We start from the raw sequence: 14,955 nt of genomic DNA, 5'->3' as shown, positions 1-14,955 counted from the left end.
TCGGTGCGCAGTGAGGACGCCGATCAGAAACCCAGGCGGTCAGGCAGCGCCCACGCGGGGGTTAGCTCCTCAGCAGGAGAGCTTCTCCTGCTTTGGCTTTTATGAAAGACCTCCTTTACCATAATTAATGCCAGGGAAGCGGAGTCTGTTGCGCCCTCCTTGCCCTGCAGGAAAGAAAGGCCACGTGAAGAGGAAGGTAAGGCCCAGAAATGCCGGAGACATCCCCAAAGGAAGTTTCAAGAAAGACAGGACCCTGAAGCAGAGGCTGTGACATCCGGGCAAAAGCCCCACCCGGATTGTCCCCGAGCCAGAGGAAGAGACAAGCGTACCCCGGGACATTCGCTGGCTGCACCGAGTCGGGCTGAGCTCACCTTGCAAGTTCAGCAGGTCTGCTAATGCCAGGGGCACGCTGACCCCCAGCTGCGAGAGAGGGGGCTTGCCTGAGCTCAAAACCCCACTTCCTGGTGCTGCCAGGGAAAAGTCCAGTCCCCAAGGCCAAGAAGCATGCCCCAAGGGCAGTAAACAGCCATCTCAGTGACTGAGCAATAAAAGGACCTTTCTCCACACCTTCTTATGTCCAGGGGGCAATTTTTTTTTTCCGGTTTTTAGCTGCATGCAGGATATGCAGGATGTTAATTCCCTGACCAGGCACCAATCTCAGGTCCTGCCAGTGAGAGCCCACCGCCCTAATGACTGGACCACCAGGGACGTCCCCAGGGAGTAATTTTTAAAAAGCGATTCCCTGGGGTCTCAACATGGTAAAGAATCCGCCTGCAATGCAGGAGCCAGGTTCGATCCCTGGGTCAGAAAGATTCCCCTGGAGGAGGGCATGGCAACCGACTGCAGTATTCTTGCCTGGAGAATCCCACGGACAGAGGAGCCTGGAGGGCTACAGTCCACGGGGCAGCAAAGAGTTAGAGACGACTTAGCGACTAAACAGCACCAACATCTACATTGACAAAGTATCACGTGACTACTTTGTACAATGTTTCATGTGGATTCTATCTCAGTTTAGAAACATGGATCCAGTGCCTTTTGCTTTTCGGGCTCAATTAGCTCCCAAGTTCACTTTACAGCACCAGAGACCCTCTGGAGACTTCTAGATCCACCCCTCGCTTTGAGAAAAGCTCGGTATAGACAAGAATGGATTTATCCCAGGGTAAATTCCTTTCTTTCTTGGCATGATGTACTATCTACATAAAGAATCCGCAATTCCTGGGCTGTTCTCTGCTAAGGAGCTTGTTGCCCGGGGCTCTGTGTCTTGTTTCCTGGACAGAGGGTTGTGGGGTCAGCCCCTGGAACCTGGATGAAACCAAGCTGATGGTCAGCAGTGAAGCAGCCCACACCCAAGACCCAGGAGGAAGCTCTAATGGGAGCCCCGGCAAAGCCCACCCAGCCCCGCCAGCCCCACGGGCCCCAGCGCTGCATGAAGCGAGCCTGTTACCGTAGCCGTCGTGCCCCGGCTGGAACCCGCCACCGCCGCCTCCTGCAGGAGAGAAGAGGGATGTGACAGCCATTCGCAGCGTGGACCTTGGGGTCCAGCAGGCATCCGCCTGGCTGGCACCAAAGCCAGACCCAATAGTCACCCCCAAAAGAGTGCTTGTTGTCCAGTGGCTCAGTCTTGTCCGACTCTTTCGACCCCATGGACCGCAGCACGCCAGGCCTCCCTGTCCATCACCAACTCCTGGAGCTTGCTCAAAGTCATGTCCATCGAGTCGGTGATGCCACCCACCCCTCTCATCCCCTGTGGCCCCCTTCTCCTCCTGCCCTCAATCTCTCCCAGCATCAGGGTCTTGTCCAGTGAGTCGTCTGGAGCCCTATATAGTGGAAAACCTCAGGACCTTCCAGAAAATGCTCTAAGGAGTCCCTCCCCCGGAGGCATGGCTTCTGGATGGAAAAACTCATGCCACAGACAGCCCTTCAGAAAGCTGTGTGTTTTCAGAGATTACTCATGCCCCCCCACCTATGCCGATCTAGGGCTTCAAGGTAACACAGGCTTACCCCCACCTCAAGGGACGCAGTTCTATCATGCTAGAAGTCAACTGCATCACATTAAACATACATTTTTTGGGGGGAAGATACACAGAGACGCTTCTGCAAAGGCTGGTATAGACACAACATCTGTGTAAAGATAGGTGTGTGTGCGTGACAGGCACTCATTCGTGTCCGACTCTCTGTGACCCCGTGGACTACAGCCTGGTAGGCTCCTCAGTCCGTGGGATTCTCCAGGCAAGAATCCTGCAGTGGGTTGTCATGTCCTCGTCCAGGGGATCTTCCCGACCCAGGGATGGAACTCAGGTCTACTGCACTGCAGGCGGATTCTCTACTCCTGAGCCCCCTGGGAAGCCCAAAGATAGCAACTTAGGACTATAGCTGGATGTAGATAAAGAACAGATATGGATGCAGGTAGAGGAGTAGACAGATATAGATACTGAAATAGAGAAAGATACAGATACAGATGCTGGTATAGCTATAGACAGATATCGATATACAAATAGGTACAGATATAGATATATAGGTGGGCTTCCTTGATATCTCAATTGGTAAAGGATCCGCCTGCAATGTAGGAGACCCCGGTTTGATTCTTGGTTCAGGAAGATCTGCTAGAGAAGGGATAGGCTACCCACTCCAGTATTCTTGGGCTTCCCTGGTGGCTCAGCTGGTGAAGAATGTGCCTGAAATGCAGGAGACCTGGGATCGATCCCTGGGTTAGGAAGATCCCCTGGAGGAGGGCATGGCAACGCATTTCAGTATTTTTTCCTGGACAAGAATGCTTGCCTGGGATACTCTGTCCAGCATCAAATGGACAGAAAGGAGCCTGGTGGGCTAGAGTCCATGGGGTTGCTAAGAGTTGGATACGACTGAGTGACTGAGCACAGCACAGATATACATGTGCATATATACAGACATAGATGTACATATACCTGTAGGTAAACATATATATATATATAAATATATATTCAGATATACATACAGGTAAACATAGAGATAGATCGATGTACATGTAGATATAGATAAAGATATAGATAGATATACATGCAGCTATACATATAAATATATATACAGATATAGATACAGATATGCATATAGATAAACATAGATATACATATAAATACATATAGATACACATATAGATCCAGGTAACATATAGCTGTAGATAGAAATATATATGCAGGTATGGATATATTTCTGCATATAGATAAATATAGATATAGGTACATATACATACAGATACACATGGATCGAGGTCTAGATACAGATATAGACAGAGATGCACATAGATACAGATATAGCTACGCCCTGACCCGCACACCCACAGCGCACACACACGTGCAAATTCATACTCACGCATGCACAGACACACAGTGCGAAGGCACATGTGAACATATGTCCACATGTATAAAAGCAAGCGCCCTCCCAGCCACACACGCACACATCCACGTGCAGGCACACACACATGCCACACACGTGTGCACAGGCAGTAACACGCATGAGCAAGCCTTCATTTCTTGGACGGATTGTGTCCCGCGTCCCATGCAAACCCCTCCCCAGCTTCGGTGCCCATTGAGGATGCCGATCAGACCCAGGCGGTCAGGCAGTGCCCACGCGGGGGTTAGCTCCTCAGAAGGAGAGCTTCTCCTGGTTTGCTTTATGAAAAACCTCCTTTACCATAATTAATGCCAGGTAAGCCGGGTATGTTGCGCCCTCCTCGCCCTGCAGGAAAGAAAGGCCACGTGAAGAGGAAGGGAAGGCCCGGAAATGCCGGAGACATCCCCAAAGTAAGCTTCGAGAAAGACAGGACCCCGAAGCAGAGGCTGTGACAGCCGGGCAAAAGCCCCACCCAGATTGTCCCCAAGCCAGAGGAAGAGACAAGCGTACCCCGGACATTCCCTGGCCGCACCGAGTCGGGCTGAGCTCACCTTGCAAGTTCAGCAGGTCTGCTAATGCCAGGGGCACGTTGACCCCCAGCTGCAGAGAGAGGGGGCTTGCCTGAGTGCAAAACCCCACTTCTCAGCGCGTCCAGGGAGAAGTCCGGTCCCCAAGGCCAGGAAGCATGCCCCACAGGCAGCAGACAGTCATCTAGCGACTGAGAAATAAAGGACCTTTCTCCACACCTTCTTCTGTCCAGAGGGCAATTTGTTTGTTTGTTTGTTTTTTCGTGTTTTTGGCTGCATGCAGGATATGCAGGATTTTAATTCCCCGACCAGGCACTGATCTCAGATCCTGCCAGTGAGAGCCCACCGTCCTAATGACTGGATCACCAGGGAAGTCCCCAGGGAGTAATTTTTAAAAAGCGATTCCCTGGGTGCTCAACATGGTAAAGAATCCTCCTGCAATGCAGGAGACCCAGGTTCGATCCCTGGGTCAGAAAGATTCCCCTGGAGGAGGGCATGGCAACCCACTCCAGTCTTCTTGCCTGGAGATTCCCATGGACAGAGGAGCCTGGAGGGCTACAGTCCATGGGGCAGCAAAGAGTTAGAGACGACTTAGCAACTAAAGAGCACCAACAACTATATTGACAAAGTATCACAAGACTACTTTGTACAATGTTTCATGGGGATTCTATCTCAGTTTAGAAACATGGATCCAGTGCCTTTTGCTTTTCTGGCTCAATTAGCTCCCAAGTTCACTTTACAGCACCAGAGACCCTCTGGAGATTTCTAGATCCACCCCTTGCTTTGCGAAAAGCTCGGTATAGACAAGAATGGAGTTTCTTACTCCCGCGGTAAATTCCTTTCTTTCTTGGCATGATGTACTATCTACATAAAGAATCCACAATTCCTGGGCTGTTCTCTGCCTAATGAGCTTGCAGCCCGGGGCTCTGTGTCTTGTTACCTGGACAGAGGGGTGTAGGGTCAGCCCCTGGACACCTGGACGAAACCAAGCTGACGGTCAGCAGTGAAGCAGCCCACACCCGAGACCCAGGAGGAAGCTCTAATGGGAGCCCCGGCAAAGCCCACCCAGCCCCGCCAGCCCCACGGGCCCCAGCGCTGCATGAAGCGAGCCTGTTACCGTAGCCGTCGTGCCCCGGCTGGAACCCGCCACCGCCGCCTCCTGCAGGAGAGAAGAGGGATGTGACAGCCATTCGCAGCGTGGACCTTGGGGTCCAGCAGGCATCCGCCTGGCTGGCACCAAAGCCGGACCCAACAGTCACCCCCAAAAGAGTGCTTGCTCTCCAGTGGCTCAGTCATGTCCGACTCTTTGCAACCCCATGGACCGCAGCACGCCAGGCTTCCCTGTCCATCACCAACTCCCGGAGCTTGCTCAAACTCATGTCCATCGAGTTGGTGATGCCACCCACCCATCTCATTCCCTGTCGCCCCCTTCTCCTGCCCTCAATCTCTCCCAGCATCAGGGTCTTGTCCACTGAGTCGTCTGGAGCCCTATGTAGTGGAAAAGCTCAGGACCTTCCAGAAAATGCTCTAAGGAGTCCCTCCCCTGGAGGCATGGCTTCTGGATGGAAAAACTCATGCCACAGAGAGCCCTTCAAAAAGCGGTGTGTTTTCAGAGATTACTCATGCCCCCCACCTATGCCGATCTAGGGCTTCAAGGTAACACAGGCTTACCCCCACCTCAAGGGACGCAGTTCTATCATGCTAGAAGTCAACTGCATCACATTAAACATACATTTTTTGGGGGGAAGATACACAGAGACGCTTCTGCAAAGGCTGGTATAGACACAACATCTGTGTAAATAGAGGTGTGTGTGCGTGACAGTCACTCATTCGTGTCCGACTCTCTGTGACCCCATGGACTACAGCCTGGTAGGCTCCTCAGTCCGTGGGATTCTCCATGCAAGAATCCTGGAGTGGGTTGTCATGTCCTCGTCCAGGGGATCTTCCCGACCCAGGGATGGAACTCAGGTCTACTGCACTGCAGGCGGATTCTCTACTCCTGAGCCCCCTGGGAAGCCCAAAGATAGCAACTTAGGACTATAGCTAGATATAGATAAAGAACAGATATGGATGCAGGTAGAGGAGTAGACAGATATAGATACAGAGATAGATAAAGAACAGATATGGATGCAGGTAGAGGAGTAGACAGATATCGATATACAAATAGGTACAGATATAGATATATAGGTGGGCTTCCTTGATAGCTCAATTGGTAAAGGATCCGCCTGCAATGTAGGAGACCCTGGTTTGATTCTTGGTTCAGGAAGATCTGCTGGAGAAGGGATAGGCTACCCACTTCAGTATTCTTGGGCTTCCCTGGTGGCTCAGCTGGTGAAGAATCTGCCTGAAATGCGGGAGACCTGGGATCGATCCCTGGGTTAGAAAGATCCCCTGGAGGAGGGCATGGCAACGCATTTCAGTATTTTTTCCTGGACAAGAATGCTTGCCTGGGATACTCTGTCCAGCATCAAATGGACAGAAAGGAGCCTGGTGGGCTAGAGTCCATGGGGTTGCTAAGAGTTGGATACGACTGAGTGACTGAGCACAGCACAGATATACATGTGCATATATACAGACATAGATGTACATATACCTGTAGGTAAACATATATATATAAATATATATTCAGATATACATACAGGTAAACATAGAGATAGATCGATGTACATGTAGATATAGATAAAGATATAGATAGATATACATGCAGCTATACATATAAATATACAGATATAGATATAGATATGCATATAGATAGATATACATATAAATACATACAGATACACATATAGATCCAGGTAACATATAGATGTAGATAGAAATATATATGCAGGTATGGATATATTTCTGCATATAGATAAATATAGATATAGGTACATATACATACAGATACACATGGATCGAGGTCTAGATACAGATATAGACAGAGATGCACATAGATACAGATATAGCTACGCCCTGACCCGCACACCCACAGCGCGCACACACGTGCAAATTCATACTCACGCATGCACAGACACACAGTGCGAAGGCACATGTGAACATATGTCCACATGTATAAAAGCAAGTGCCCTCCCAGCCACACACGCACACATCCACGTGCAGGCACACACACATGCCACACACGTGTGCACAGGCAGTAACACGCATGAGCGAGCCTTCATTTCTTGGACGGATTGTGTCCCGCGTCCCATGCAAACCCCTCCCCAGCTTCGGTGCCCATTGAGGACGCCGATCAGAGACCCAGGCGGTCAGGCAGCGCCCACGCGGGGGTTAGCTCCTCAGCAGGAGAGCTTCTCCTGGTCTGGCTTTTATGAAAGACCTCCTTTACCATAATTAATGCCAGGTAAGCCGGGTATGTTGCGCCCTCCTCGCCCTGCAGGAAAGAAAGGCCACGTGAAGAGGAAGGTAAGGCCCGGAATCACTGGAGACATCCCCAAAGGAAGCTTTGAGCAAGACAGGACCTTGAAGCAGAGGCTGTGACATCTGGGCAAAAGCCCCACCCAGATTGTCCCCGAGCCAGAGGAAGAGACAAGTGTACCCCGGACATTCGCTGGCTGCACCGAGGCGGGCTGAGCTCACCTTGCAAGTTCAGCAGGTCTGCTAATGCCAGGGGCACGTTGACCCCCAGCTACAGAGAGAGGGGGCTTGCCTGAGCACAAAACCCCACTTCTCAGCGTGTCCAGGGAAAAGTCCAGTCCCCAAGGCCAGGAAGCATGCTTCACAGGCATCACACCATCATCTTAGCAACTGAGCAATAAAGGACTTTCTCCACACCTTCTTCTGTCCAGAGGGCAATTTGCTTTTTCTTTCTGTTTTTAGCTGCATGCAGGATATGCAGGATTTTAATTCCCTGACCAGTCACTGATCTCAGATCCTGCCAGTGAGAGCCCATCATCCTAGTGAGTGGATCACCAGGGAAGTCCCCAAGGAGTAATTTTTAAAAAGCGATTCCCTGGGGTCTCAACATGGTAAAGAATCTGCCTGCAATGCAGGAGACCCAGGTTCGATCCCTGGTACAGAAAGATTCCCCTGGAGGAGGGCATGGCAACCGACGGCAGTATTCTTGCCTGGAGTATCCCACGGACAGAGGAGCCTGGAGGGCTACAGTCCACGGGGTCGCAAAGAGTCAGAGACGACTTAGCGACTAAACAGCACCAACATCTACATTGACAAAGTATCACATGACTACTTTGTACAATGTTTCATGGGGATTCTATCTCAGTTTAGAAACATGGATCCAGTGCCTTTTGCTTTTCTGGCTCAATTAGCTCCCAAGTTCACTTTACAGCACCAGAGACCCTCTGGAGATTTCTAGATCCAGCCCTCGCTTTGAGAAAAGCTCGGAATAGACGAGAATGGAGTTTCTTACTCCCGCGGAAAATTCCTTTCTTTCTTGGGATGATGCACTATTCACTTAAGAATCCACAATTCCTGGGCTGTTCTCTGCCTAATGAGCTTGCAGCCCGGGGCTCTGTGTCTTGTTTCCTGGATAGAGGGGTGTTGGGTCAGCCCCTGGACACCTGGACGAAACCAAGCTGACGGTCAGCAGTGAAGCAGCCCACACCCGAGACCCAGGAGGAAGCTCTAATGGGAGCCCCGGCAAAGCCCACCCAGCCCCGCCAGCCCCACGGGCCCCAGCGCTGCATGAAGCGAGCCTGTTACCGTAGCCGTCGTGCCCCGGCTGGAACCCGCCACCGCCGCCTCCTGCAGGAGAGAAGAGGGATGTGACAGCCATTCGCAGCGTGGACCTTGGGGTCCAGCAGGCATCCGCCTGGCTGGCACCAAAGCCGGACCCAACAGTCACCCCATAAAGACTGCTTGCTGTCCAGTGGCTCAGTCGTGTCCAACTCTTTGCGACCCCATGGACCGCAGCACGCCAGGCTTCCCTGTCCATCACCAACTCCCGGAGCTTGCTCAAACTCATGTCCATCGAGTCGGTGATGCCACCCACCCATCTCATCCCCTGTCTCCCCCTTCTCCTGCCCTCAATCTTTCCCAGCATCAGGGTCTTGTCCATTGAGTCGTCTGGAGCCCTGTGTGGTGGAAAAGCTCAGGACCTTCCAGAAAATGCTCTAAGGAGTCCCTCCCCAAAAGGCATGGCTTCTGGATGGAAAAACTCATGCCACAGAGAGCCCTTCAGAAAGCTGTGTGTTTTCAGAGATTACGCATGCCTCCCCCCATGCCGATCTAGGGCTTCAAGGTAACACAGGCTTACCCCCACCTCAAGGGACCCAGGTCTATCATGCTAGATGTCAAGTGGATCACATTAAATATACATTTTGGGGGGGGAAGATACACAGAGACACTTCTGCAAAGGTTGGTATAGACACAACATCTGTGTAAATAGAGGTGTGTGTGCGTGACAGGCACTCATTCGTGTCCGACTCTCTGTGACCCCGTGGAGTACAGCCTGGTAGGCTCCTCAGTCAATGGGATTCTCCAGGCAAGAATCCTGGAGTGGGTTGTCATGTCCTCGTCCAGGGGATCTTCCCGACCCAGGGATGGAACTCAGGTCTACTGCACTGCAGGCGGATTCTCTACTCCTGAGCCCCCTGGGAAGCCCAAAGATAGCAACTTAGGACTATAGGTAGATATAGATAAAGATACAGATATGGATGCAGGTAGAGGAGTAGACAGATATAGATACAGAGATAGATAAAGATACAGATATGGATGCAGGTATAGCTGTAGACAGATATCGATATACAAATAGGTACAGATATAGATATATAGCTGGGCTTCCTTGATATCTCAATTGGTAAAGGATCCGCCTGCAATGTAGGAGACCCTGGTTTGATTCTTGGTTCAGGAAGATCTGCTGGAGAAGGGATAGGCTACCCACTCCAGTATTCTTGGGCTTCCCTGGTGGCTCAGCTGGTGAAGAATCTGCCTGCAATGCGGGAGACTTGGGATCGATCCCTGGGTTGGGAAGATCCCCTGGAGGAGGGCATGGCAACGCATTTCAGTATTTTTTCCTGGACAAGAATGCTTGCCTGGGATACTCTGTCCAGCATCAAATGGACAGAAAGGAGCCTGGTGGGCTAGAGTCCATGGGGTTGCAAAGAGTTGGACACGACTGAGTGACTGAGCACAGCACAGATATACATGTGCATATATACAGACATAGATGTACATATACCTGTAGGTAAACATATATATATAAATATATATTCAGATATACATACAGGTAAACATAGAGATAGATCGATGTACATATAGGTATAGATAAAGATAGATATGCATACAGCTATAGATATAAATATATATAGACATAGATATACGTATGCATAGAGATCAACATAGGTATAGATACAGATTCATATAGATACACATGGATAAAGTTATAGATACAGATATAGATAGATGTGCATCTAGATACAAATATAGCTATACATAGAGATATGTGTCTACAGACAGACACCTGTACACAGACATGTACATAAGTCCGCATGTCAGTGGAGGTATGTGTATGTGTATACACACACATGTGCACACACACATATTTACATGGAGACGACCCCCACTTCTAAGCAGCATCGGCCCTATGGCCGGTTCCGTCCACCTTGCAGACCGCAGGAGTGGACAGCTTCAGGGATGCGCCTCCCTCCCGCCCCTCAGAGGTTGGAGGGGAGAGTCCACAGCCCACCACCTTCCTCGCAGGGGCTGGGGCGGAGTCATGGAAGCCCGCACGTACCTGCGGGACGCCTGGGCGGGTAGCGGCCGCCGTCGATGAGGTCCGAGTCGCTCAGGAAGCCTGTGGACAGAGCAGAGGGTGGTCAGAGCCCGCGGTCTGGGGAGCCCCCTGCACACCCAAGCCCACGTATCGGGGCGCATGGACAGCTTATGCAGAGGGAGGGTTCCACAATTGGAGAACCTGTGCCGAAAGATCCACGAGCCGAAACCAAGACCTGATACAGCCAACATAAAAATAAATATAGGATTCTAAAAAGAATTGCTAAAAAAAAAAGGTTCTGCATATTTTAAATGCAACCCGTCTTTCACCATCGAGGACCAAATTCTCCAAAACATATTCCGGAAGGCATTTCAGTCCTTCCAAAGATGCTTCTGAAAGTCATCTTACTCCTGAGGACTCACCTCCACTGTTACCAGGCTGCGGGCGAGGAGGCGGTGGCTTTGTCCTTGGGTAGATATCTGTCGGGAAACACGTGATTTTAGGAAAAGAGGGACAGCTTCCAGCGACGAACCATTCACACAACACAAGAGGCCGGTATACAAAACGACGTTCTGGCTAATTCATGTTTGCTGTTTATCGCTTCCACGGAATCTCTGGTGCTCAGAATCCCCAAGCATAAAGCTCTTTTTAAGCATTAGTTTTTATTGGAGTATAATTGCATCCCTGGTGGCTCAGACGGTAAAGCATATGCCTGCAATGAAGGAGACCCAGGTTTGATCCCTGGGCTGGGAAGATCTCCTGGAGGAGGGCATGGCAACCCACTCCAGTATTCTGGCCTGGGGAATCCCATGGACGGAGGAGCCTAGCAGGCTACATTCCACGGGGTCACAGAGAGCCGGACACGACTGAGTGACGAACACACACACACACAGTTACTTCACCGTGTTGAGCTCGTTTCTGCTGTATGGCAAAATGAATCTACTATGCGTATGTGCTAAATCCTTTCAGTCATGTCTGACTCTTTGCGACCCCATGGACTGTAGCCCGCCAGGCTCCTCTGTCCTTGGGGATTCTCCAGGCAGGAATACTAGAGTGGGTTGCCACGCCCTCCTCCAGGGGATTGTTCTGGACCCAGGGATCGAACCCTCATCTCTTAAGTCTCCTGTGTTGGCAGGCGGGTTCTTTACCCGCCTGGGAAGCCCATGTAACTTACAGGAAATAGAAATTCATTACTCAGGGGCACCACCATCATTTTAAAGGCACGAGATTCTAGCAGGCTTTAAAAACAAAAGCCGGAAAGCAACCTTCCTCTGTTCTGAAATGTGCCAGCCGCTGGAGTCCTGAGTCACACACCCCCAAACCTGAGGCTGGCCCCTGCATGCTGCCTGGTAGATGAGTCTCCTGGGCAGTGACTCATCTTACGGGATGGCCGGCATCTATGATTCTCTGGGGCCCACAGGCGGGAAGCCCATGAAAATATGTTCAACTCATGTTTCCCAAAAACACTGGAGCAAGAAACATCCCCCCACTAGACAAGCAGAGACATCACTTTGCCGACAAAAGTCTATATACTCAAAGCTCTGGTTCTTCTAATGGTCAGGTAAGGGTGTGAGAGTTGGACCATAAAGAAGGCTGAGCGCCAATGAATTGATGCTTTTGAACTTTGGTGTTGGAGAAGACTCTTGAGAGTCCCTTGGACTGCAAGGAGATCCAACCAGTCCATCCTAAAGGAGATTGGTCCTGAATAGTCATTGGAAGGACTGATGCTGAAGCTGAAACTCCAATACTTTGTCCACCTGATGCAAAGAGCTGATTTGTTGGAAAAGACCCTGATGCTGGGAAAGATTGAGGACACGAGGAGAAGGGGATGACAGAGGATGAGATGGTTGGATGGCATCACCGACTAAATGGACATGAGTTTGAGAAAGCTCCAGGAGTTGGTGATGGACAGGGAGGCCTGGCGTGCTGCAGTCTGCGGGGTTGCAAAGGGTCAGACACAATTTAGCAACAGAACAATGACAAAGGCTTCATTCAGCCTCCATGACCTTCCCTGAGTTCCAGTGGGCAGGTTCAAAGCTGTTTTGAAATGAATGACCATTCTTACTTCCACCGTTGTTGGGATTTCCAGGCTGTGGCTGGTAGGGGGGCCTCGGGTTGGGGTAGATACCTATTGGGGAAAACGACATTGCATGTTAAGAAGAGAAAAATGTCCTTCCATCAGAAGCAGCTTATAAAACAAGAATATAAGCTTGACAATAGATTTTATATTTTATTCACAGTTGGTGCTCATGAAATAATTACCATTGATCAGCTTAAAACGACTTAGACACTAGAAGCTGAACCTGAACATTTAGAAGTTGAAAAGACTACATACACACACTTACAAAACTGTCTAGCATTTATAAGGTATGTAAAAAGCAAACAAAAACTGCTTATTCCCTGAAGGCTTGGGTTTGATCCCTGAGTTGGGAAGGTCCCCTAGAGGAGGAAATGGCAGCCCACTCCAGTATTCTTGCCTGGAGACTCCCATGGACAGAGGAGTCTGGTGGGCTACAGTACATGCGGTCGCAAAGAGTTGGACACGACTGAGTGACTAGCACACACACAGGGAAATTCTACGTGCAGCTTTCTGAGGAAATGCAAGACTGTTTTCTGTGGAGGCTGCACAATTTTCTATCCCTACTGGGAACATGTAAACGTTCCAAAGTCCCCACACCGCCATCAACACTTGTTATCATCCATATTTCAATTTTAGCCATCCCAAGGGGAATAACAGCTCACTGTGATTTTGCGATCCATTTCGTGAAGGACTTGGGCTTTAAACATCTGTCCATCAGTCACACCCTCCACGACCCTATCGTTGCTGTGATTTAGTCGCTCAGTCTGACCCTTTGCAACACTATAGACTGTAGCCCGCCAGGCTCCTCCGTCCATGGGATTCTCCAGGCCAGAACACTGGAGTGGGTTGCCGTTTCCTCATCCAGGGCATCTTCCTGACCCTGGGGGTGGAACTCTCGTCTCCTGCACTGGCAGGCGGATTCTTCACCACGGAGCATCCTGGGAAGATGTGATAAACTCCTTCCAAAACCTCAGCTTGCAGTGGGGCAGCCTGGTTTCTGTCCACTCACCTGAATCAGGTAGTCACTCACCTGAGCTTGGCTTCTTGGTGGGCTCTGTGGACAGAGAACATATGTGCAATAAGCCCTGAGGGGTTTTGTGAGGCTCAAAGAAACAATCATTAAAGTCCCAATTTAAAAAAAAAAAAAATGAAAATCTCAAGGCACTAACAAAGATAGGATCAGTTCAGTTCAGTCGCTCAGTCGTGTCCGACTCTTTGCGACCCCACGCCAGGTACCAACACAAATTCCATTCCGTGTTCGAGGGGGAGGGGGACTCAAAGGACAAAAGGTCCCTTCACATGCAAGCCCAGCATTGGCCCCTGGAGCAAATGCAAGCCCACCAGTGTTCCTTTTCTCGTTAGGAAGTTGTCCTTAGGAAGGAATCCCGGCCCCACCCAACCCGGAGCCTTCCAGTAGCTGAGGCAGGCTGCCAGAAGCACTTACTGGGGTCATCGAGAGCATCAGCCAAATCAAAGTCCCCATTCTCACCTGCAAGAACACACAGGGGATCAGTCACAGCGGGATGTAACTGGCCACCCGGCTTTCCTTTGCCCCAGCTGCCCAGATATCTCCCCCCTGCCCAACCCCACTCCCACCACCCCGAGCTCAGCAGAGAAGAGGAGTTCCACCCCTCTCTCCAGCTCCCCAGTAGTGTGTCTGTCCAAACAACCTCCTATTCCTAGCTTTCCCGGCAGGCTCTGCCCACAGCAAAAGAGATCCGTGAAGGAAGATAACTGTACCCTCATCCTTTTTTAAATCAAACTATAGTTGATTTCTGGGCTTCCCTGGTAGCTCAGCTGGTAAAGAATCTGCCTGAGATGAAGGAGACCCCGGTTTGATCCCTGGGTCCAGAAGATTCCCCCGGAGAAGGAAACAGCAACCCACTCCAGTATTCTAGCCTGGAGAACCCCCTGGACAGAGAAGCCTGGTGGGCTATGGTCCACGGGGTCGCAAAGAGTTGGACACAAGTGAGGAGAAGGGGCCGACGGAGGGTAAGATGGTTGGATGGCATCAGCGACTTGATGGACATGAGTTTGAGTAAACTCTGGGAGTTGGTGACGGACAGGGAAGCCTGCAGTGCTGCAGTCCATGGGGTTACAAAGAGTTGGACCCAACTGAGTGACTGAACTGAACCAAACTGAACTGAGTGACTAATACTTTCACAGTTGATTTACGATGTTGTTAGCTTCCCTGGTGGCTCGGATGGTAAAGAGTCAGCCTGCGAGGCAGCAGACCTGGGTTTGATCCCTGGGGACAGTGTACAGAAAACTGATTCAGTTATACATATATATAAATTATTTTTCTA

The 14,955-nt window shown here is 50.4% G+C and overlaps 1 protein-coding gene across 10 annotated transcripts in view; it reads right to left on the bottom strand.

Moving 5' to 3' along the window:
• The window catches only part of XG (Xg glycoprotein (Xg blood group)), a 31,034-nt gene that overhangs the window by 9,065 nt on the left and 7,014 nt on the right, over positions 1 to 14,955 (bottom strand). The window contains exons 2-12 of one of the 10 annotated variants that reach the window (XM_027534666.1): positions 14,094 to 14,138; positions 13,680 to 13,703; positions 12,635 to 12,697; positions 10,992 to 11,048; positions 10,591 to 10,650; positions 8,559 to 8,600; positions 7,225 to 7,269; positions 5,014 to 5,055; positions 3,670 to 3,714; positions 1,445 to 1,486; positions 120 to 164 (exon numbers count right to left, since the gene is read on the bottom strand). In XM_027534666.1, the coding sequence (XP_027390467.1) occupies positions 120 to 164; positions 1,445 to 1,486; positions 3,670 to 3,714; positions 5,014 to 5,055; positions 7,225 to 7,269; positions 8,559 to 8,600; positions 10,591 to 10,650; positions 10,992 to 11,048; positions 12,635 to 12,697; positions 13,680 to 13,703; positions 14,094 to 14,138 (510 nt within the window). The remainder of the gene's footprint in view (positions 1 to 119; positions 165 to 1,444; positions 1,487 to 3,669; positions 3,715 to 5,013; positions 5,056 to 7,224; positions 7,270 to 8,558; positions 8,601 to 10,590; positions 10,651 to 10,991; positions 11,049 to 12,634; positions 12,698 to 13,679; positions 13,704 to 14,093; positions 14,139 to 14,955) is intronic. The other 9 variants (XM_027534671.1, XM_027534670.1, XM_027534668.1 and 6 more) reach the window with 9 other exon arrangements.

This window comes from Bos indicus x Bos taurus, chromosome X, assembly GCF_003369695.1.
Source record: "Bos indicus x Bos taurus breed Angus x Brahman F1 hybrid chromosome X, Bos_hybrid_MaternalHap_v2.0, whole genome shotgun sequence".
Taxonomy (NCBI): Eukaryota; Metazoa; Chordata; class Mammalia; order Artiodactyla; family Bovidae; genus Bos; species Bos indicus x Bos taurus.
This window is presented reverse-complemented; position numbering and strand designations above follow the sequence as displayed.